At 51.2% G+C, this 20,756-nt stretch overlaps 1 protein-coding gene across 4 annotated transcripts in view; it reads left to right on the forward strand.

The window, feature by feature from the left end:
* The first annotated feature begins 372 nt into the window (after window positions 1–372).
* LOC118790734 (period circadian protein homolog 1-like) overlaps window positions 373–20,756 on the forward strand; it is a 24,935-nt gene continuing 4,551 nt past the window's right edge. Inside the window, exons 1-18 of one of the 4 annotated variants that reach the window (XM_036547726.1) lie at window positions 373–548; window positions 2,886–2,930; window positions 3,333–3,368; window positions 8,273–9,055; window positions 9,226–9,479; window positions 9,665–9,783; window positions 10,368–10,569; window positions 11,252–11,446; window positions 11,823–11,901; window positions 12,057–12,163; window positions 12,574–12,727; window positions 13,365–13,608; window positions 13,962–14,070; window positions 16,277–16,445; window positions 16,601–16,710; window positions 18,480–18,626; window positions 19,037–19,336; window positions 19,902–20,756. The exon at window positions 19,902–20,756 is cut by the window's right edge and continues 2 nt beyond it. In XM_036547726.1, the coding sequence (XP_036403619.1) occupies window positions 8,703–9,055; window positions 9,226–9,479; window positions 9,665–9,783; window positions 10,368–10,569; window positions 11,252–11,446; window positions 11,823–11,901; window positions 12,057–12,163; window positions 12,574–12,727; window positions 13,365–13,608; window positions 13,962–14,070; window positions 16,277–16,445; window positions 16,601–16,710; window positions 18,480–18,626; window positions 19,037–19,336; window positions 19,902–20,756 (3,397 nt within the window). In that variant the 5' untranslated portion in view covers window positions 373–548; window positions 2,886–2,930; window positions 3,333–3,368; window positions 8,273–8,702. The remainder of the gene's footprint in view (window positions 549–2,885; window positions 2,931–3,332; window positions 3,369–8,272; window positions 9,056–9,225; window positions 9,480–9,664; window positions 9,784–10,367; window positions 10,570–11,251; window positions 11,447–11,822; window positions 11,902–12,056; window positions 12,164–12,573; window positions 12,728–13,364; window positions 13,609–13,961; window positions 14,071–16,276; window positions 16,446–16,600; window positions 16,711–18,479; window positions 18,627–19,036; window positions 19,337–19,901) is intronic. The other 3 variants (XM_036547725.1, XM_036547728.1, XM_036547727.1) reach the window with 3 other exon arrangements.

Here is a 20,756-nt window from a genome sequence, read left to right on the forward strand (position 1 = left end):
AAAAACTCCTTATTGCCAAGCAAATTGTAGTGATCAAAGTAGACTTCTCTTCATCGGAAACAAGAGAAGGTTGTTTTATGTATTGAAATAATATCTTTGAAATAATATCTGTAATAACTTCCTCCTCTGCGCGTATATTTGAAGCAGTGCGGTGGAAATGCAGCGCCATCCCTCCCAACCACAAAGTACACAAACAACCACGTGACCGCAGGGACCTGTGCCACAAGCGCCGCCTTCTCTGCCAATCAGCTGATGGATCTGCGTGGGTGGGCGGAGTCGCGCGGTGTAAACAGCCAATAGGATGCTGCGGAAAGGAAACACAGACACGTGTATCTGTGCGTGTGTGCGGGCGAGAGGAGGCGAGCGGAGGCGAGCGGTGCACCCCGCAGCACTAAGCAAGCGTAGCGCCCAGCGCCGGCCGCTAACCAGCGCCGTCCTGCCAGCCAGCACCCCGCTTTCCCCTCCGTCAATGGACTGTTGAAGCCAGAACCATGCCACTGCCCGTTATAGTATCGACCCCAATTCGATGAACTTAATTTGAGGAAAAGGTAAGGCTCGCAAACTAACCTTAGCAGGCAGGATGGCTAAACTAGCTGTCTAACCAGCTAAGGGAGTGGTAGCTAGTTAGCCAGCTAGCTGGGTATTCATGCAGAAGCGCAGCGCAAAGACGTTTATAAAACTGACAGGCGATAAAGACGCCCTGTTTTTATGATTCGTTCTTTGTACCGATTTGGTCAGTTTTATTAAAGTTTACTACTGAATGCACGTATGGATATGACTGGTCCGTAATTGACTCCGTCCCAGCTGTGCACTCCATTGGCTAGCCGCTAGCGAGACCCAGAGTCATGAAGAGAGACCGAGCTGGCTGTCACTGTCTTGACAAGCTATAAACTAAAGTTAGAAGGTAGCCGTCTGGCCAGAATGCGTTGGCCTGTGGCTGTGTGTGGTGATGTAATAATTTCGGCTGTGCGGTTCACGCAGCGTCTGTAGATTTGGGTGGGTGGTTGGGCAATTGTGCGGGATAAGCATGGATTTCTCGCGTAACGTTATGCCTCAGGTTTGGCACTTACTTTATTCATTTATTTAGCAGTGGACCCTTAATTATGCACTAATTAAATCCGTCCACAAAGTGCATCGTGGAAAACACACACACATACGCGCGCATCCAGTTATAATAATAACGATAACAATAGCAATAACAATAATAATAAAATTGCTGTGCACTTGAGGTAAATCGATAATCACAGAATTGACATACTCACTACATTACATGCGTTCGAGTCGGACTGACCACGCATGGATGCTCATGTCTAGTCAACAAACATTTTCATATGCGTCACGGCTGGTGTCATAACCGTGCACATGCGGTAAACGTCGGTCACTGTGGTTCTGCGCTGTGGTTACACGATGAGACCGTTAGCGCTGCATCGCAGAGAAAAACAACTTTGCAAATTTACCAACACGAAGTTTCATTTTTGATGCTTGTCACGTAAGAGTGTAACGCCATTCTGTCTGAAATCGATCGGTGTTCGACATTTGTTGGCCTGTTCAAGTCTAATGTGAATGGCAGAGGCGATTTTCATTCACACCAGTTTGTTTTATTTTCAGGATTTTGACATTGACATTACATAGAAGCCAAAGCCAATTGAAGCCTTGAGATTATGTAAAATTCTGTTTGCTGCCAGTCCCCACAACCGTGCTCCGGGAACACTATTTCTCACTTATGTCATAATTTTATATTTATACTCAAGTATGTTGTAAACTAATGTAAACATTTCTTTTAGCACATAAGTTCACACTGCTTGCAAAACTGGCGTGATTTTCAAAACACAAACAATTGATAACCTGTACCAATTCTGAGGAAAGTAAACAAAGCCGCGTTTCTGAAGCAATCCGGCGGCTTTTCTCGGTCAGTTTTGTTTCCCTCATGCTGTGCTGTGCTACGAAACCTCCACAAGAGGGAGCAGAATAAATACATATGTTCGGTTTGACGAGTGAATTCAAAGGGGGCACAGACATCCAACATGAAATGCATTTAATGGCACAAATTAGCGAACGTCTTCCATGTAATTTTAGCAGAGTGAACGTTAATGGAGCAATCGGTGCTCCTCGTTTGGTGTGCTCTGGTGTGCACCTCCTCCACCCCCCCCGTGACAGAGCGTGATGTGTGGCGGATAGCCGCGCCATGAGGTGCAGTATAAGCTTCTCCAGCTGAGAGTAATATAATGCAAATTCCTGGACAGGAAACTAGTGCAAAAAGGATGGCAGTGCACAAAGTATGCATGCTGTGTGTAGCACTGCACCTGGCTGCAAAATGCCTGTCAGCAACGTGAAGCCTGATAAGATGTCCTTTCAAGTCTTAATTGTAAATTTGTGATGCGTCGGATGAGTGCTGCACTTTTAAATAAGGAGTGCTCTCTCTTACATTACCACTCTGCTAGCCCGGTGGTAATGTAAAAGAAAGGAAATATTTGTCAGCTTACTGACTGGCATTTTGTAGCCAGACTGATCCAAATATTATTTCCAAGTATTGCTTTCTGAAAGTTTCAAGTGCAAAAGCTGTCTTATTACAAGACCAATGAATGAATGAATTAAAAAAGCAATTATTTGTGAAAGTAACTGCCACCCTAGTTTTTCTAAACACATGGATGGTGTTTTGTGTTTTGAAATTTCCTGATGATCGAGAGCATACTTGAACAGCTGCCTTTTTCCAAGGAGGTTTTTAGAGCATTTTTTCTCTACACCGGTGAAGCGAACTTCCTTGCTGCCCTTTTTACTGAAAGCAATATGCAGCATTGTAGGTTTATTTCAAAAAGAGGGTTTTGCGTTAGTAGCAGTATAACTGAGCAGCTGAATGCAAACTGGTGTTTTTGCTGTTTTTACAGAAGCCCCAGAAAGGGCCTAGCTGTGTCCCGCTAACCCAGAAGCAGGTGGGTGACGAACCAGCCGGCCTGTTGGCTGCATTGTGTCAGCGAACAGTGGCTGCTTTTAAAACAGTGGCTAGTGAGCTGGTCGTGTTCTGTGTCCTTCTCTCTCTCTGTCTTCAGATTGCAGCAACATCCTCTTTTCTTACACAGTTAGCTATGATCTCTGCTGACTGTTAGTGCTTTCTGATGTTTGTACTTGCTTCGGCTTGCTAATTTTGTGAAATGCACGCATAACCTCATGCACTCTGTGATTGGTTGAATGCAAAACCTCCATCTAAACTGTATGAACTGCTGGTCATAGAGGGCCTGGATGACTGAATGACGCAGAGTAGCTACTAAGCTAGTTCCTTCTTTGTTCCTTCTCTGTCCACATGTGCTGGTGCTTCAGAAGCTGCTGATCCACAGCAGGTTCTGTCTCGGTTGATCCCAGAAGCCCCGGAGGTCAGGCACATGATGCACACTCCAGTCTGTCTCGTCAGTGCTGTTGTTGTGGCTCTGCAGAAGTGTTCGGGGCTGCAGGGGTTTCCCCGGCCCCGTTTCTCAGCTTGTTTTCGTGTGGATTCTGTCCCCGCCATGAAGCGGCCGCGTAAACATGGTGCAGAGCACGCACCGGGGGCGCAAGTCAAACAAACACCGAGAGACACCGCCGAGCTGCCCGGGGAAAAACAGGAAGGATGGGTGGGGGTTGGGGGGTAATGGGCTCACCGTCTGCATGGAGAAGTGGGTGCAGGTGTGCAGTGAGGAGGCGATGGAAGGTGCCTCATAGGATGGAGTGCAGTACTGTGACGGGACATTAGCGACGTGGGTATGTAGGTGCAGGGTACAGAGTGGTGGGGCGGCGGTGGGGCGGCGGTGTGGTAGCAGCACAGCAGTGATACAGCTGGCCAGGTTATCTGGACAATTCCGTGCCCCTTTGTTATGAGGGACATTAGTGATATGTATGTATAGTATAGTGACGTGGGTATGTAGGTGCAGGAGGGATATCTGTCTTGTGAACAGTGATTGCTCTGGGCTAGGACTGATGTGTGGTGTGGCATTCTCTGTACCTGTGGCTGTGGATAGGAGTGTCTGCCTGTGATGTCACTCTCACACACAGCATCCTGTCAGTGTCTGTGGGGAGGCCGGTTTGCAGTGCGTCAGTGTGGTGTTGGACAGGAGCCTCGAAGAGATGCAGATGCTGCACGGACTTTACACTGTGTCACTGATCTCTGTAGTAGGCTGATCAGCTGATAGAGCACGCTCAGGGAATAAGATAAGCCATCCAGATCATATAAAGGTCAGTGACAGAATGTGTGCAGCAGTGACACCCCCACCCCCAACAGCGATCTGAATGTGGAGGTTAGACTGGGGGGGTTAGACTGGGGAGGTTAGGCTGGGGAGGTTAGACTGGGGAGGTTAGGCTGGGGAGGTTAGGCTGGGGAGGTTAAGCTGGGGAGGTTAGGCTGGGGAGGTTAGACTGGGGAGGTTAGGCTGGGGAGGTTAGGCTGGGGAGGTTAAGCTGGGGAGGTTAGGCTGGGGAGGTTAGACTGGGGAGGTTAGGCTGGGGAGGTTAGGCTGGGGAGGTTAGACTGGGGAGGTTAGGCTGGGGAGGTTAGACTGGGGAGGTTAGGCTGGGGAGGTTAGACTGGGGAGGTTAGGCTGGGGAGGTTAGGCTGGGGAGGTTAAGCTGGGGAGGTAGCTGCATTCCATATCAGAATCCTAGCTGTATTCTGAGAGAGGAATTTCACCTGCATGGTTTGCCAGTTCAAATCCCGAGTGGGGCAGTACCATTGTGCGTTTAAGCTAGACGCTTAACCTGAGCTGTATAAACAGATAACATGTAAAATGCACCCAAGACACCCGGACATCTCTCTCAACTGCTGTCGCTGCTGTGCGAGCAGAGAATCGTCATATTGGTTGATGATGCAAAAGCGTGAGGTCATTCTTTCGCAAGATGCATGTGAAGAAAAGCGAAAGATCGGGATATTTAGAACTTAATTATTACATCGGTGTCACTGCGTTTTTTGCAAACCTTTAATTAAGACAGCGAAGTGGGCGCCCGCTCTCAGGTCTGCCTCGGTCATTAGCCACGGTGATGACGTGTCCTTTTAATTCCAGACGAGATATCCCCATAAATGCACCCACACTGAAAATAGAACTAAATCGCACATTCCTAGTTTGTTGTCCCGCGCTTCCGCTTCAGGACTATTAAAACCGTGGACTCTATTTTGGCATCTGCATCAGATTTGCAGGTTGTGATTATCTATCGGGACAGTCCCCGGAAATAGCCCTTTGTCTCACTCTTAATGAAGGGAGCAACAGGCCGGCCACGGGCGAGCTGCCGCTCCCACGCCGTCATTATTCCCTGCGATATATGAACTGAAGAATCTGTCTGGTTTCATAATGTACGTGTTATGGGGTCTATCTCCGCTCTTGCCTTGAATGTAATTGTCAGTTTCAGAAGGGAGTGTTGTCTGACAGTATCAGTTTAGGAAGCTGGGGTCGGATTCTGCAATTCCCCTTCAAAAGTCTGCTGACCATTCCCCATTCTGAAATCTAGAAATTCTCCACCTGTTAAATGGAAAATATTACGTGAGTGACGATCAACAGCAAAATTATGCTGTAAAATTATGCTGTAAAGTGCAAACATGAAAAACTGAGACTGAGAGAGAGACATGTCTGTGAGGTGATTTCCGGCTGAAAGGAGAGTTGTGCAGAGCCGGATGCGAGCAGGGAACGTGGGGGTGTGGTTGAGCATTGGGGGGGTGTCTCCTGGCTGACTCGCGAGGGCGGGTTTGTGGGGGTGTGGGAAGTGTGCACGGATGCCCTCACCGTATGATCACACTGCAGTAATGTTAACATTTCCACCCTGAGGACAGCAGCTCAAACTGTGAGTCTCGGGAAGGTGTGGAAAGCAAAGTACATTTTTTGAATAAAAGCACCTTACCAACACAGGCAGAGTTTGACGTTTGTGCTGGGGGGGGGGGGGGGGGCAAACATTTTTTAGCTGACGTCAGTACACAGTCCAACTATTGTGTGGCTGTTATGCATATTCATACACTAACAGAAGACAATAGTGCCAAGCTTTCCATAAACCAAACAACACAACACATCAAATGAGTTTCTGACCACTTTGTACTATGTCACACATAGGCTTACGTAGGGTATTTGTCTTTCACACATGAGCACACACAACTGAAACGCACTGGCAACCATAAAGTTAAAGTCTCTTAAAAGTGAAATAGCAGTTTGTTTATATTATACTGTTAGGCTTTCAGTTTCCACGTACCCTTTTCAAACATTTAGTGTACACATGAACTAATTTCGTGTTAAATTGAAAACTATGAAATATGCATACTCACTCGTATCCAACTTACTCGCATCTAACGTCGCACGTCACAACCAGGGCCGGGGAAAGACAATCCAGCGCTCCAGGCCGCCCCCTACGTTCAGATTTCTAAGAGGAAAAAAAATGCCAATTTATCACATATTGACCCCTATTTTTGACTTAAGACAGGTGTAATGAATTGATACCATTGACTCACCATTTAAAAGAGGACCTTTCTTTAAAAGAGGACCCCCCCACCCTCGAACCCTGGCCCTCAAAGCCAGTGCCTTGACAGCTGTCTGGGAGACCCCCTGTTTCGCAGTTTTCCTGGTTTGCTCTGTCTCTCCTCAGAGCTTTGCAGACTCGAGAGGAAGCCTCTCAAAACTTATAACTGATGGGGCATGGATTCAGAGGCATCTTGAGTTACCACATGAGTAATTATAAATGATTTCCTTATATCTAATTTTAAACTCTTTGAACTCTAAATTCATTTTTAAACCCAGGAAAACTGTCCATTTAGACACACTTAAGCACAAAGCAAGCAGATGGCCCTCACACATGGTCTGAGATGCTTACTACATTTCTACATCCAGCTGAAAACTTTGCCTGGGGTTTGTCTGCCTTCAGGGAAGAGCCCTTACATAATCCTGGCAGACAGGGGGCAGTAGAAAGCATGTCCTGTGCCCTCAGAGTTTGTAAGCTGAGGTACAGAGAGGTGACAGTGTCCAGCATATATTAGGCAACTTCAAACATGGCTTTGGTTCATTAAAAGAATAGTCTGTGTGCGACCATGTGTAGAAAATAGGAGAGTGATCCTTGTTATATTTGGCCAGCTGCTGGCTAATTGGATCTGCTGACGCGAGTGAGAATAAGTAGAGAAGCACGAAGTCTGGAGGCCGAGCACAGCGCCCACCCGCGCCCGATGGCAGGCAGACAGACATGCAGACAGACAGGCATGAAAGGGGCACATGGGGACAGCCAGACAAAGATTACAGATAACTACAGGCCTAGGTCTAGACACACACACACACACACACACACACACAGGGTGCGAGGGCATGTTTAAGCCTTCTCTGAACTGTGGGCTTCAGTGTGTGTGTGTCCTTTAGGCTTTGAACTGCAAAGGTTGCTGTCATTTGAAGTGGGTATTTGTTTGAGTGCCCGGTAAAAACCAAGGTTATTTTTAGTCGTGGCGGGGAGTTTAGTTGTCTAGTGTTGCTCTTATTTATTTACTTTTTTTAAACTGCGATTGGGAGCTCGTAAAGTCCTGAGTCAGAGAGCTGTGACCTCCGCTCCCTGAGGCGGCTGTGTTCAGGGTTGGGGCAGGAGGGCAGCTCCGGTGAAGCTTGAGGCCTTGAGTCCTTGCTGAGCAGAGCCCCCAGTGTGTGCAGGAGCTGAAGAGGTTGCCTCTGCGGGGGGGGGAGGGCGCCAGGTGTCTCTGGGAGAGGTGGAGTCCCAGCTCGGGCTGATGGCAGCGTGTGGAGCGACCGTGCCATCTCGCAGGACTCTCCCTGCGGGGGACCAGGGTGTCTGTGTCTTGTGTCCTGCAGGGGAAGCCTGTACCCACCAGCTGAAGCACAGCAACAGCACACACCTGTGTGTGTGTGTGTGTGTGTGTGTGTGTGTGTGTGTGAGAGAGAGAGGGAGAGAGAGAAAGAGAGAGAGAGCAAGGGAGAGAGAGAGAGATTGTGATTGTGCAGAGTAGGTAGTGGTCTAGGTGCACAGTGAGTGTGTGGGGGATGTGTTTGCTTAGCTCTGGGCTGAGTTGAGGGATCTCAGGTAGAGGTGAGCACAGTGATCTCAGGTAGAGGTGAGCACAGTGATCTCAGGTAGAGGTGAGTGGAGTGATCTCAGAGGTGAGCACAGTGATCTCAGTTGGAGGTGAGCACAGTGATCTCAGGTAGAGGTGAGTGGAGTGATCTCAGAGGTGAGCACAGTGATCTCAGGTAGAGGTGAGTGGAGTGATCTCAGAGGTGAGCACAGTTATCTCAGATGGAGGTGAGCGGAGTGAAATCTGACACTTCTCTGATTCCTCCAGGTGGGATCAACACCCTGACGGACGGACAGATGGACAGCACCATTACAGCACAAGGGAAGACAGACAGACGGACAGACAGACAGCAGCTGAGACATATTTCACAAACTATCCCCCTGTGATTCTGTGTTTTCATCATTGTGGATGGTATTATATGACGTTATTGTAGCTCATTTATCAAAACCCTGAGAGTAACGATCCGTGTTTCCATCAAAAGCTGACGAGTGGACAGAGTTTTTGCCACTGGAGTTGTAGAACACCTTTATTAAAAGGAAATTTCAGTGTGAAAAGACCGGGGGGGGGGGACATTTTTCTGTTTGAAGAAACGGGCAAGAAGCATGATGCCCTCGACCTGTCTCAACAGCGCCACCTAGTGCTGGAATAGGTACACTGTCTTGAGAAAATCAGTAGAGTGAGCAATCTTTTTTTTATCATGAGTGATGGTAATTCAGACTCCGCCCCCAGCAATGACCCAAGGAGTGGAGAGGTTGCAGAGGAGGAGGAAGAGGCGGGGCAAGGGGCCCGTTCCCCAGGGTTACTTGCTGGCTCCTCCTCTTTGGAAGCCAGTCGTGAGGGGGCGTCTCCCAGGGGGGGGTCAGGGGCTCAGACCTCCCCCAGGGATCTGCGCGCCCCCAACTCTGACGACATGGACGCGTTGTCAAGCGGGAATGACTCAAGAGAGAACGTGTCCAGGGGATGGCAGTCCACTCGCAGCTCTCACAGCTCCTCCAGTCAGAACGGGAAAGACTCGGCTGTGAACCTGGAGACCACGGAGAGCAACAAGAGGTGAGAGAGGGAGGGGGGTGGGGGGGGGGCAGGGTGAAAGTGCCTTATCATGAGCATCGGTTCAGAACAAGTGCTACAACAGCCCACTGATAACCTAGAAGGTCCGGGGGAGTACTGTGATGGAGAGAGTGTGGGTGCAGAAGTTTAACCCCCCCTTCCCCCCCGCGCAGCTCAAACTCGCACAGCTCGCCCCCCCCCAGCAGCTCGGTGGCGTACAGCCTGCTGAGCGCCAGCTCGGAGCAGGACCACCCCTCTAGCAGCGGCTGCAGCAGTGAGCAGTCTGCCCGGCTGCAGACCCAGAAGCAGCTGCTGCAGGCCCTCAAGGAGCTGAAGATCCGAGTCCCGGCCGACCGCAAGGCCAAGGGGGGCTCCCACACGCTCAACGCACTCAAGTACGCACTCAACTGCGTCAAACAAGCGCGAGGTGAGCAGCACTGCGTGTGTGTCTGTGTAATGATGCATGTGTGTGTAATGGTGTGTGCGTGTGTAATGGTGTGTGTGTGTGTGTGTGTGTGTGTGTGTGTGTATGTGTGTGTGTAATGGTGTGTCTGTGTGTGTGTGTGTGTGTGTAACTGTGTGAATGTAATGGTGTGCATGTGTGTCTCACAGCTAATCAGGAGTACTACCACCAGTGGAGTGTAGACAGTCACAGCTGCAGTCTGGACCTCTCTACCTTCACCATCGAGGAGCTGGACAATATCACCTCCGAGTACACCCTCAAAAACACAGTGAGTACCCCCCTCTCTCTCCTCCGAGTACACCCTCAAAAACACAGTGAGTACCCCCCTCTCTCTCCTCCGAGTACACCCTCAAAAACACAGTGAGTACCCCCCTCTCTCTCCTCCGAGTACACCCTCAAAAACATAGTGAGTACCCCCCTCTCTCTCCTACACCATCAGAAACATGCCGTGTCTCTTGGTTGGAGGGAGGGATTCAGTATGTGATCAGAGTGGCTTGTTTACCAGAGGAAGCCCTGTAGGCTGGATGGAAGTATTGATGAGAAGCAGCCTGTCTCATTGACCCCCCTCCCTCCCTCTCCCCTCCTTCTGTCTCTCCTTCCTCTTCCCCCTTTCCCTCTCTCCCTCTCTCTCTCTCTCCCTCTCTCTCTTCCCCTCCCCCTCTCTCTCCCTCTCTCTCTCTCTCTCTCTCTCTCTCTCTCTCCCCCCCTCTCTCTCTCTCTCTCTCTCTCTCCCTCTCTCTCTCCCCCTCTCTCTCTCTCTCTCCCTCTCTCTCCCCCTCTCTCTTCCCCCTCTCTCTCCCTCTCTCTCTCCCCCTCTCTCTTCCCCTCTCTCTCTTTCTCTCTGTCTCTCAGGACACCTTTTCCATGGCCATCTCCTTCCTGTCAGGGAAGGTGGTGTACATCTCGCCTCAGGGGTCCTCTCTGCTGCGCTGCAAGCCAGAGAGCCTCCAAGGGGTGCAGTTCTCGGAGCTGCTGGCCCCCCAGGACGTCAGCACCTTCTACAGCCACACAGCGCCCTGCCGCCTGCCCCCTTGGGCTGCCTGCATGGGCTCGGGTACGAGAGCCGTGATGCACACACACACGCACACGCGCAGTGAGCAAGCGTGTGGCGTTTACGCTAAGCTGTCAGCATGAGCATGGCTGAAACTCCCTCTCCTCTGCAGGAACGGGTACAGTGTTTGTATGCAGGAATGAGTCTGGCTTGTTGTGAGTGAACCCAGCATGGTTCTGTGAGGTGGACTGCTTGCTTTGTACAGACTCAGTATTTCACTGTTATTAATTCTGTCAAGTTTTTTTTAAATCGCTGTATGTGGTTACTGCTGGTATCAGTTACTCTCTGTGTGTGGAGTGCAGTGTATTCTGCAGAGAGTTAAGAGAGCTCGCCTCGTTCTTACAGTGGCATTCTGAAAATGATGTCAGTGTCAGGTTGGGATGCGTTTCAGATGCGTGGATTGTAAAGGTGTGCAGAGTGAGAGTGAGAGATCAGTGTAAAGGTGTTCAGAGTGAGAGATCAGTGTAAAGGTGTGCAGAGTGGGAGATCAGTGTAAAGGTGTTCAGAGGGGGGAGATCAGTGTAAAGGTGTTCAGAGGGGGGAGATCAGTGTAAAGGTGTTCAGAGGGGGGAGATCAGTGTAAAGATATGCAGAGTGGGAGTGAGAGATCAGTGTAAAGGTGTGCAGAGTGGGCATTGGAGACGGGATGAGGGCAGTAACACTGCTGTGTGTTTGGGGCTTGCAGGTGTGTCCCCTGTGGAGTGCACGCAGGAGAAGTCGATGTTCTGCCGGATCAGCGGGGGCCGGGAGTACGAGGGGGAGGTACGATACTCCCCCTTCCGCCTGACGCCGTACCAGCTGATGCTTCACGACTCAGACACGTCCCACCCTCAGCCCTGCTGCCTACTCATCGCTGAGAGGGTGCACTCCGGATACGAGGGTACGCCCCCCCCCCCCCCCCCCCCAAACCCCGCGCCCCTTTTCCCACAATGTACCTCTCTGCTAGCCTGTCTGCTTTATCCCTCAGTTTTAAGTTTCAAGCTCTTCTGTTCTGTGTTACTGGCAGAGTGCACTTCTCCTGGGTATACCACTGAGACTAACCCTCAGTCTCCTGTACATCTCCATCTTTCCCTCTGAATTCACATTGCAGAGCTTTATTGGCTATGGTATATGGTACATAGCTTTGTTGGAGGTGTGCTTGTGTGGGAAAGTGCTCACTCTCACTGTTTCACGCTCACTGTTTCACGCTCACTGTTTCACTGTTTCACGCTCACTGTTTCACTGTTTCACGCTCACTGTTTCTGCTCCTCTCTCAGCTCCACGCATCCCTCCCGATAAGAGGATCTTCACCACCAGCCACACCCCCAGCTGTCTCTTTCAGGAGGTTGATGAAAGGTCAGTGTGCGTGTGAAGCAGTCAAGCTGTGTATGTGTGTGTGTGTGTGTGTTTGTGTGAATGTGTGTGTGTGTGTGTGTGTGTGTGTGTGTCTGTGTGTGTGCATGTGTGTGGCACAGTGCATGTGTGTGACGCTGTGTTTGCGTGTGTTGCAGGGCAGTGCCGTTGTTGGGGTATCTGCCTCAGGACCTGGTGGGGACCCCAGTGCTGCTGTACCTGCATCCTGAGGACAGACCTGTGATGGTGGCCATCCACCAGAAGAGTGGGTCCCCTCTCTCTGTCTCTCTCTCTCTCCCTGTCTCCCTCTTTCTCTCTGTGTCTCTCTCTGTCTCCTCCTCCTTGTCTCTGTCTCTCTCACTCTCTCTCTGTCTCCCTCTCTTTCTCTCTTTGTCTTTCCCTCTTTCTCTATCGACCAGAAGAGGGCCCCACATCTCTCTCTCCCTCTCATTGTCTTTCTCTCCCTCTTTCTCTCTGTCTGTCTGTCTCTCTCTCTCCCTCTCTCTGTCTCTCTCGCTCTATCTCTCCCCCCCTTCCCCCCCCCTCTCTCTCCTTTCGTCCCTCTCTCTCTCTCTCCCCCTCTCCCTGTCCCTCCCTCTCTCCCTCCCTCTCTCTCTCTCTCCCCTGCAGTGCTATATGTGTGTGATATTGATCAGTGTGTCTGTGGCCCCTCAGTCCTGCAGTTTGCTGGCCAGCCCTTTGACCACTCCCCCCTGCGTATATGTGCCCGGAGTGGGGAGTACCTGACCATCGACACCAGCTGGTCCTCCTTCGTCAACCCCTGGAGCCGCAAAGTGGTCTTCATCGTGGGCCGGCACAAAGTCCGCTCGTAAGCACCAGCCCCACCCACATCTCTGTCTCCGCCCTGCGTCTCTGTGTCTCTCCCCTCTCTCTGTGTCTCTGTGACTCTCTCCTCTCTTTGTGTCTCTCCCCTCTCTCTGTGTCTCTGTGTCTCTCCCCTCTCTCTGCGTCTCTGTGTCTCTCCCCTCTCTCTGCGTTTCCGCCCTGAGTCTCTGTGCCTCTGCCCTGAGTCTCTGTGTCTCCGCCCTGAGTCTCTGTGTCTCCGCCCTGCGTCTCTGTGTCTCCGCCCTGCGTCTCTGTGTCTCCGCCCTGAGTCTCTGTGTCTCTCCCCTCTCTCTGTGTCTCTGTGACTCTCTCCTCTCTCTGTGTCTCTCCCCTCTCTCTGCGTCTCTGTGTCTCTCCCCTCTCTCTGCGTCTCTGCGTTTCCGCCCTGAGTCTCTGTGTCTCCGCCCTGCGTCTCTGTGTCTCCGCCCTGCGTCTCTGTGTCTCCGCCCTGCGTCTCTGTGTCTCCGCCCTGAGTCTCTGTGTCTCCGCCCTGAGTCTCTGTGTCTCCGCCCTGAGTCTCTGTGCCTCCGCCCTGCGTCTCTGTGTCTCCGCCCTGCGTCTCTGTGTCTCTGTGACTCTCCCCTCTCTCTCACGCCCCCCCCCCCCCCCCGTTCTCCCAGGAGCCCGCTGAATGAGGATGTGTTCTCGGCCCCACGGGCGGGGGAGGGGCGGGTGATGGTGCCGGAGATCCAGCAGCTGAGTGAGCAGATCCACCGCGTCCTGGTGCAGCCAGTTCACTCGGGCAGCTCGCAGGGCTACTGCAGCCTGGGCAGTAATGGGTCCCACGAGCCACACCCCAGCGCTGCCTCGTCCAGCGACAGCACCGGCGCCGCCGCCGATGAGCCCGCCCCGCTGCACAAACCCGTGAGCAGCCCGGACATGCCCACGCTCACCACGTCCCCCACCCCCCCACCCACACTCACCACGCGTCCCCTCCCCAGCACTCACCACACCCCCGCAGACAGACAGACACACCCCTGTTCAGCTCATACTCAGTGAATGCTACTCCTGTTTGACAGAAACTCCATGACAGACACACCCCTGTGGGAACCAAACCATACCCCAGGACAGGCATATGCATTCCTCTGGGACAGAAACCAGGCCCTACGGTCTCACACACGCTGACACATTGGTGTGGCAGCCACACATGCTGCTGTGGTTTGACCTGCCCTTCCTGTGATGCTTGAAACTCTTTTTAAACTCTGTTCTGCTGCTAGATGACCTTCCAGCAGATCTGTAAGGACATCCACATGGTGAAGTCCAGCGGGCAGCAGGTGTTCATCGAGTCCCGGAACCGGCCCACCCCCCGCAAACACCCCACTGCAGGTGAGCCCTGAGTTTAGCTTCATCTCCTCAAAAAACCCTAACTCTAACCCTAACCCTAAAATCCTTAAACCTAACCCCTGACCCCTAACCCCTAACCCTAACCCTAACCCTAAAATCCCTAAACCTAACCCCTGACCCCTAACCCTTAACCCTAAAATCCCTAAACCTAACCCCTAACCCTAACCCTAAAATCTCTAAACCTAACCCCTGACCCCTAACCCCTAACCCTAACCCTAAAATCCCTAAACCTAACCCCTGACCCCTAACCCCTAACCCCTAACCCTAACCCTGTCACTGAGTGGAAATTTTAATTTTGACCTGCCAGGGGACTGCAGATGAAAATATGCTCACTGCTGCAGGTGAGCCCTGACCGAAGTCCAGATTATCCTCATCACCTCAAAATGAATGAAAAACCAGAACAAATAATGACTGAAACATTATACACCATACATTTTCTGTCTTTTTTAAAGCCCCGCCCCCCCATAATACACGGTTACACATATAGAACGGGTTCGTATGAACATAAAGAATTAAGTCGTGAAGACCCCTGCATTCCCCTCCCCACCCTCCCAATGGTGACCCCATACACACCCCCACCCCGGATCTCTCCCCACAAAAACAGAACAAACAGAAGATTAAAGTCGGTCATGGTGCACTCTCTAACCAAATTGTAAGCCGCATCCCACGCCCGGAGAGTCTTAAGCCCGGCTGCATGCATTCGGACCACAGACCCCTCCATCAGCACAATTTCAAGAAAGGAGTTGGCCTGTTGTTGCCAAGCCAAATGATGGTGGTTGCCATCTCAAGGGCAACATTTTCTTGGCTATGAGACCAGCCCATAGAATACGTCTCTGTGGCAGAAACAGATCTAAGAAGGAGTCGTCATTAAGTAGAAACAAAGGCGAGAGTGGGATCCTAACGTCAAACATGTCACTTAAAGTGAGAGATATTTGCTTCCAGAATCTAACCACATCGGGGCATTCCCAATACATATGCACAAATGACCCCAGGGCGTTGAGTGGACATAGGTCACAATTGGGAGATATAATGATCTTCATAGAGTGACGCCTTCTGGGGGTTAGGTACATCCTGTGAGTGAATTTGAAATGTATTAATTGATGATTGTTGATGTACCATACAAATTTTCCCACACCGTGTTCCAGCAAATCTCTTCATCATTTACAGCAGATAAATCCCTATGCCATATAGCTTCTACTGGTAATGGTCAGAAATAAATTTGTAGAGTGTAGAAACCATCCCTCGTGCAGGTCCTACTGAGGCTAATAATTTATGAAAAGGATGTGTAGGGAGTGCTGATCCCCATGGGACACGATATCCCAGCATGGCTGATGTTAAAGTAGAAGAAAAAAGATGATCCGTGTAGACTGTAATCAGCTCATAAATCATTAAAGGCTCGTAAACCACTGTCATCATACAGGTCTTTTAAAATATTAACTCCCCTACTCTTCCACTGTGGGTATGAAAAAGGTATATTGCCAGTGAGTAGTGAAAAGTTATTGAATATTGGTAAGTGGTTGTGCCATTTAAAATCTGCAAGCACATGCTTCATTACAGTATGGCATGTTGTGAGACCTGAAATTACAGGGCCTAAACGTAATTTGGCTTTTTTCAGTGGTATGTTGGAATACACTAAACTCTGCAGTCTGTGAGGTAACGAGAGGTTGTCCTCAATTGGTCCCCTAGAGACAGAGGAAATAGGATTGAACCATGCAGAGAGAGGACATAGCACAAAGGACTAAAAATACATCTTAAAATTTGGCAGGGCTAGGCCTCCCTGTGCTCTGTCTCACTGGGGAGGTGTGAGTTTTAAACGAGGCCTCTTTCCTTTCCATATGAACTTGGAGATTAGCAAGTGAAGTTTTTCCCAGTAAACCCTGGGGGGAGCAAGAGGGATCGTAGAAGAATAAAAATTAACATGAAGAAGTACATCCATTTTAGCTATCGATATACAGCCTCCAAGGCTGTGACTTTGGAAGGTTGGAAACAAATAATGACTGCTCGTACTTCCATCCTGTCCTGTTATCTCAGTCCTGTGAACAGTGTCTCTCTCTCACTGTCTCAGAAACACACGCACGCATGCGCACACCCATACACACACACTCACACACACGCACGCACACACGCACACAGACACAGACTCTCACACGGACTCTCACATGTTCACTAACATTCTGCCGGACTTTAGGAGCAGTGGCGACCCTTAAAACCGCAGAGATGGCCAAACCAGCAGGTCATGGGACCAAAGAAGCCATGATGCCCCCAAACTCTGTGGCCCCGCCCACGCAGTCTGTGAGGAAGGAGCCAGCCCCCGCCTACTCATACCAGCAGATCAACTGCCTGGACAGCATCATACGGTGTGTGTGTGTGTGTGTATCAGTGTGTCTTTGTGTGCTTGCGTGTGCGTTTGTGTGTGTGTGTTTAAATGTATAAAGATGTGTGTGTGTGTGTTTATATGAGTGTGTGTGTGTTGATGTAGCGGTCTAACGATGTCACTTCCTGTCACCCGCAGTTACCTGGAGAGCTGCAACGTGCCGAACACAGTGAAGAGGAAGTCCGGCTCGTCCTCCTGCACCGCCTCCTCCGCCTCCGACGAGGACAGGCAGTCCGGCGCCGCCAAAGGTACCCGGCACCCACTACTGCCCCCTAGCGGATACAGCTGGCACACACACAACCACACTGCAGTACTCCCTACTCTCCCAATCCTTCCCATCAAAAGCAGATCCAGCAATGAGAGCAACATAAAATGCAACATTATGAAGCTAACAGAACGGCGTTCATGCTGTCCTGCGCAGGGCAGTCAGACTCACTGTAGTGTGTGTGTAGCAGAGTGTGTGTGTGTGTACATGTGTGTGTGTGTGTGTGTAGCAGTGTATGTGTGTGTGTGTATATAGCAGTGTGTGTGTAGCAGTGTGTGTGTGTGTGTGTGTGTAGCAGTGTGTGTGTGTAGCAGTGTGTGTGTGTAGCAGAGTGTGTGTGTATGTAGCAGTGTGTGTATGTAGCAGTGTGTGTGTATATAGCAGTGTGTGTATGTAGCAGTGTGTGTGTATATAGCAGTGTGTGTATGTAGCAGTGTGTGTGTATATAGCAGTGTGTGTATGTAGCAGTGTGTGTGTGTGTATAGCAGTGTGTGTATGTAGCAGTGTGTGTGTGTGTATAGCAGTGTGTGTGTAGCAGAGTGTGTATGTAGCAGTGTGTGTGTGTGTGTGTGTGTAGCAGTGTGTGTGTGTAGCAGAGTGTGTGTGTATGTAGCAGTGTGTGTATGTAGCAGTGTGTGTGTGTGTATAGCAGTGTGTGTATGTAGCAGTGTGTGTGTATAGCAGTGTGTGTGTGTGTGTGTGTGTAGCAGTGTGTGTGTGTAGCAGAGTGTGTGTGTATGTAGCAGTGTGTGTATGTAGCAGTGTGTGTGTATAGCAGTGTGTGTGTGTGTGTGTGTGTAGCAGTGTGTGTGTGTAGCAGAGTGTGTGTGTATGTAGCAGTGTGTGTATGTAGCAGTGTGTGTGTATAGCAGTGTGTGTATGTAGCAGTGTGTGTATGTAGCAGTGTGTGTATGTAGCAGTGTGTGTGTATATAGCAGTGTGTGTATGTAGCAGTGTGTGTGTATGTAGCAGTGTGTGTATGTAGCAGTGTGTGTGTGTAGCAGAGTGTGTGTGTATGTAGCAGTGTGTGTATGTAGCAGTGTGTGTGTATATAGCAGTGTGTGTATGTAGCAGTGTGTGTGTGTAGCAGAGTGTGTGTGTATGTAGCAGTGTGTGTATGTAGCAGTGTGTGTGTATATAGCAGTGTGTGTATGTAGCAGTGTGTGTGTGTAGCAGAGTGTGTGTGTGTGTAGCAGTGTGTGTGTGTAGCAGTGTGTGTGTATATAGCAGTGTGTGTATGTAGCAGTGTGTGTGTGTGTATAGCAGTGTGTGTGTGTGTATGTAGCAGTGTGTGTGTATATAGCAGTGTGTGTATGTAGCAGTGTGTGTGTATGTAGCAGTGTGTGTATGTAGCAGTGTGTGTGTGTGTATAGCAGTGTGTGTGTGTGTATGTAGCAGTGTGTGTGTATATAGCAGTGTGTGTGTATATAGCAGTGTGTGTATGTAGCAGTGTGTGTGTATGTAGCAGTGTGTGTATGTAGCAGTGTGTGTGTGTAGCAGTGTGTGTATGTAGCAGTGTGTGTGTGTAGCAGTGTGTGTGTGTATATAGCAGTGTGTGTGTGTAGCAGAGTGTGTGTGTATGTAGCAGTGTGTGTGTATATAGCAGTGTGTGTGTATATAGCAGTGTGTGTGTGTGTGTGTGTGTGTGTGTATGTAGCAGTGTGTGTGTGTGTGTGTGTGTGTGTGTGTATGTAGCAGTGTGTGTGTATATAGCAGTGTGTGTATGTAGCAGTGTGTGTTTGCTCGCTGCAGGTGCGCCGGTGGCTCTGGCGGGAGACCCCGCCCCGCTGCCCCCCCTGGCTCTGCACTCGAAGGCAGAGAGCGTGGCGTCCGTCACCTCACAGTGCAGCTTCAGCAGCACCATCGTCCACGTCGGGGACAAGAAGCCCCCGGAGTCAGGCACGCATCTGTCCATCTGTCCCTCCCCCGCTACACCTATCCGTCTGTCTGCCCCTCCACCTGTCTGTCTGTCCCCCTCTCCACCTGTCTGTCTGTCTGTCTGTCTGTCCAGTGCAGCCATGCGGAGGGTTGGGTGTAGGGGGTGAGAGTGGTAAAAGGTTACTCCCTCACTCAGTCCCTTCCATTGGTTCTGCTGTATCGGTCTGTCTCAGTGTTTTTCAGTCTTTCTGTCCGCTCCCTTCTCCTCTCCTCTCGCATCTCACTGTGGCTTTAATGGCATTTTAAAAGCGTTGCTGTTCGCCTCAGCACTATTATATATTCAACAAACATTCAACATTTATTTCAACAAATAAGCAGAATAATTCAGTCTCCCCGTCTCACTAAATCCTCTCCCTCTTTTTTTTATCCAGACATTGTGATGGAGGAGGCCCCTCCCACTCCCACGCCAGCCCCACCCCCGGCCCTGCCCGCAGCACCCCCGCCCCCGGCCCCGACCACCCCCCCCAGCCCGGCGGCTCTGGATCGGGACGGCCGGCGAGGAGGGGTGGGGAGGCGTGGCCTGACGAAGGAGGTGCTGCTGGCCCACACCCAGCTGGAGGAGCAGGCCTTCCTGGGCCGCTTCCAGGACCTGAGCCAGCTGCACGTGTTCGACCCGAGCTCCGCCCCCCACCCCGCCCAGCGCAGACACACCGCCACGCCCTCCGCCAGAGGTGCGCCAGCACCGGCCTGACACTGCATATTAACTCTCAGCATAGTTGCACTCATATTGTGGAGATTATTATATTAATTATAAATATTATATTAATATAATTACGTAATTGTTATTTATTATTTAACTATTATATTCGTAAGAATGTGTGTTTTCTTCAGAGTTTTCATAAAAGATCCATGTAGGACTGTTGATTGTGGTGGTTGTGGGGGAATATTTCTTCAAAGATGCAAATTCTATTAATTAAATGTCAGTGAACAGGTGAACCCACCCAGCCCAACTTGTCACCAGAGAGGACTGAGACGGGCTCCACGAGAACATGCAGATCCTGTAAAAAGGGTTAAGCAGTGGGACAGAATCAGTTACCAGAACACACTGTATATGAAAACACATAGAACATAGGACAGATCCAGTCAGAAGCATTTTGAGGCAGGAACTTTTACTCTCCAGACCAAGTCAGTGGTTTCTGTGCAAACTTTCTCCCTCTGTCTCTCTTTTTCACTCTCTCCCTGTCACTTTGTCTCTTTCTCTCCCTCGCCCTCTCTCCCTCTCTCTCCCTCTCTCAGGGGTGCGGAGTTCCCAGAATTACCCCGCTGGCAGTAGCGGTCGGAGGAGAGGCAGGGGGGGGAAAAGGCTGAAGCAGCAGGAAGTGTCAGATCAGGGCAGCTCCTTGAGGCTGGGGGCCCCGTATGTGGGGGGTGTGGCAGGAGGGGCGGGGGGACCGCAGACCTCTTCGCCCTCCTGGCCAGCGTCGGTGGTGTCCCAGGCCAGCCTTCCACCTGTGCCGTACCCAGGGGTCCTGCCCCTCTACCCGCTGTACCCGCCCCTCGCCCCGCCCTTGCCACGCCCTGCGGCTGACGCCCACCAGGCAGGCCTCCCCACCCCTGAGTCCTCCCTGCGCTACCCCCCTCACCTGGCCCCTCCCTTGGGGCCCCCCATGGTGGCGTTTGTTCTTCCAAATTATATCTTCCCCCAGCCCAACCCCCCCATTCCCCAGGCTTCTCCCGCCACGCCCTCTGCACCCCAGCATTTTTACAACCCCAGCTGTGCGTTCCCCTTCACCCCCACGGCTCCTGCCACCCCTTCCACTGCCCAGCCCCCCTCCACCTCCACCGCAACCCCCCGCCCCCCGTCCCGCTGCACCACCCCACAGTCCTGCAGCCAGCCCCCCCCTGAGCGAGAGGGGGCGGAGTCTCCCCTCTTCCAGTCCCGCTGCTCCTCCCCCCTCAACCTGCTGCAGCTGGAGGAGTTGCCTAGCAACCGTCTGGAAGTCACGTCAGCACTGGCTCCCTACCAGCAGGCCAAGCCCCCTGTCACTGGCGCTGCTCAGGATTGGACAGCCAAGCAAGGAGGCGGTGCAGGAGGGCCACAGGCCTCATCTGACGGACACAACATGTCAGTGGAGTCCAAGGAAACTGAGA

Source organism: Megalops cyprinoides, chromosome 16 (genome assembly GCF_013368585.1).
Source record: "Megalops cyprinoides isolate fMegCyp1 chromosome 16, fMegCyp1.pri, whole genome shotgun sequence".
NCBI classification, from domain to species: Eukaryota; Metazoa; Chordata; class Actinopteri; order Elopiformes; family Megalopidae; genus Megalops; species Megalops cyprinoides.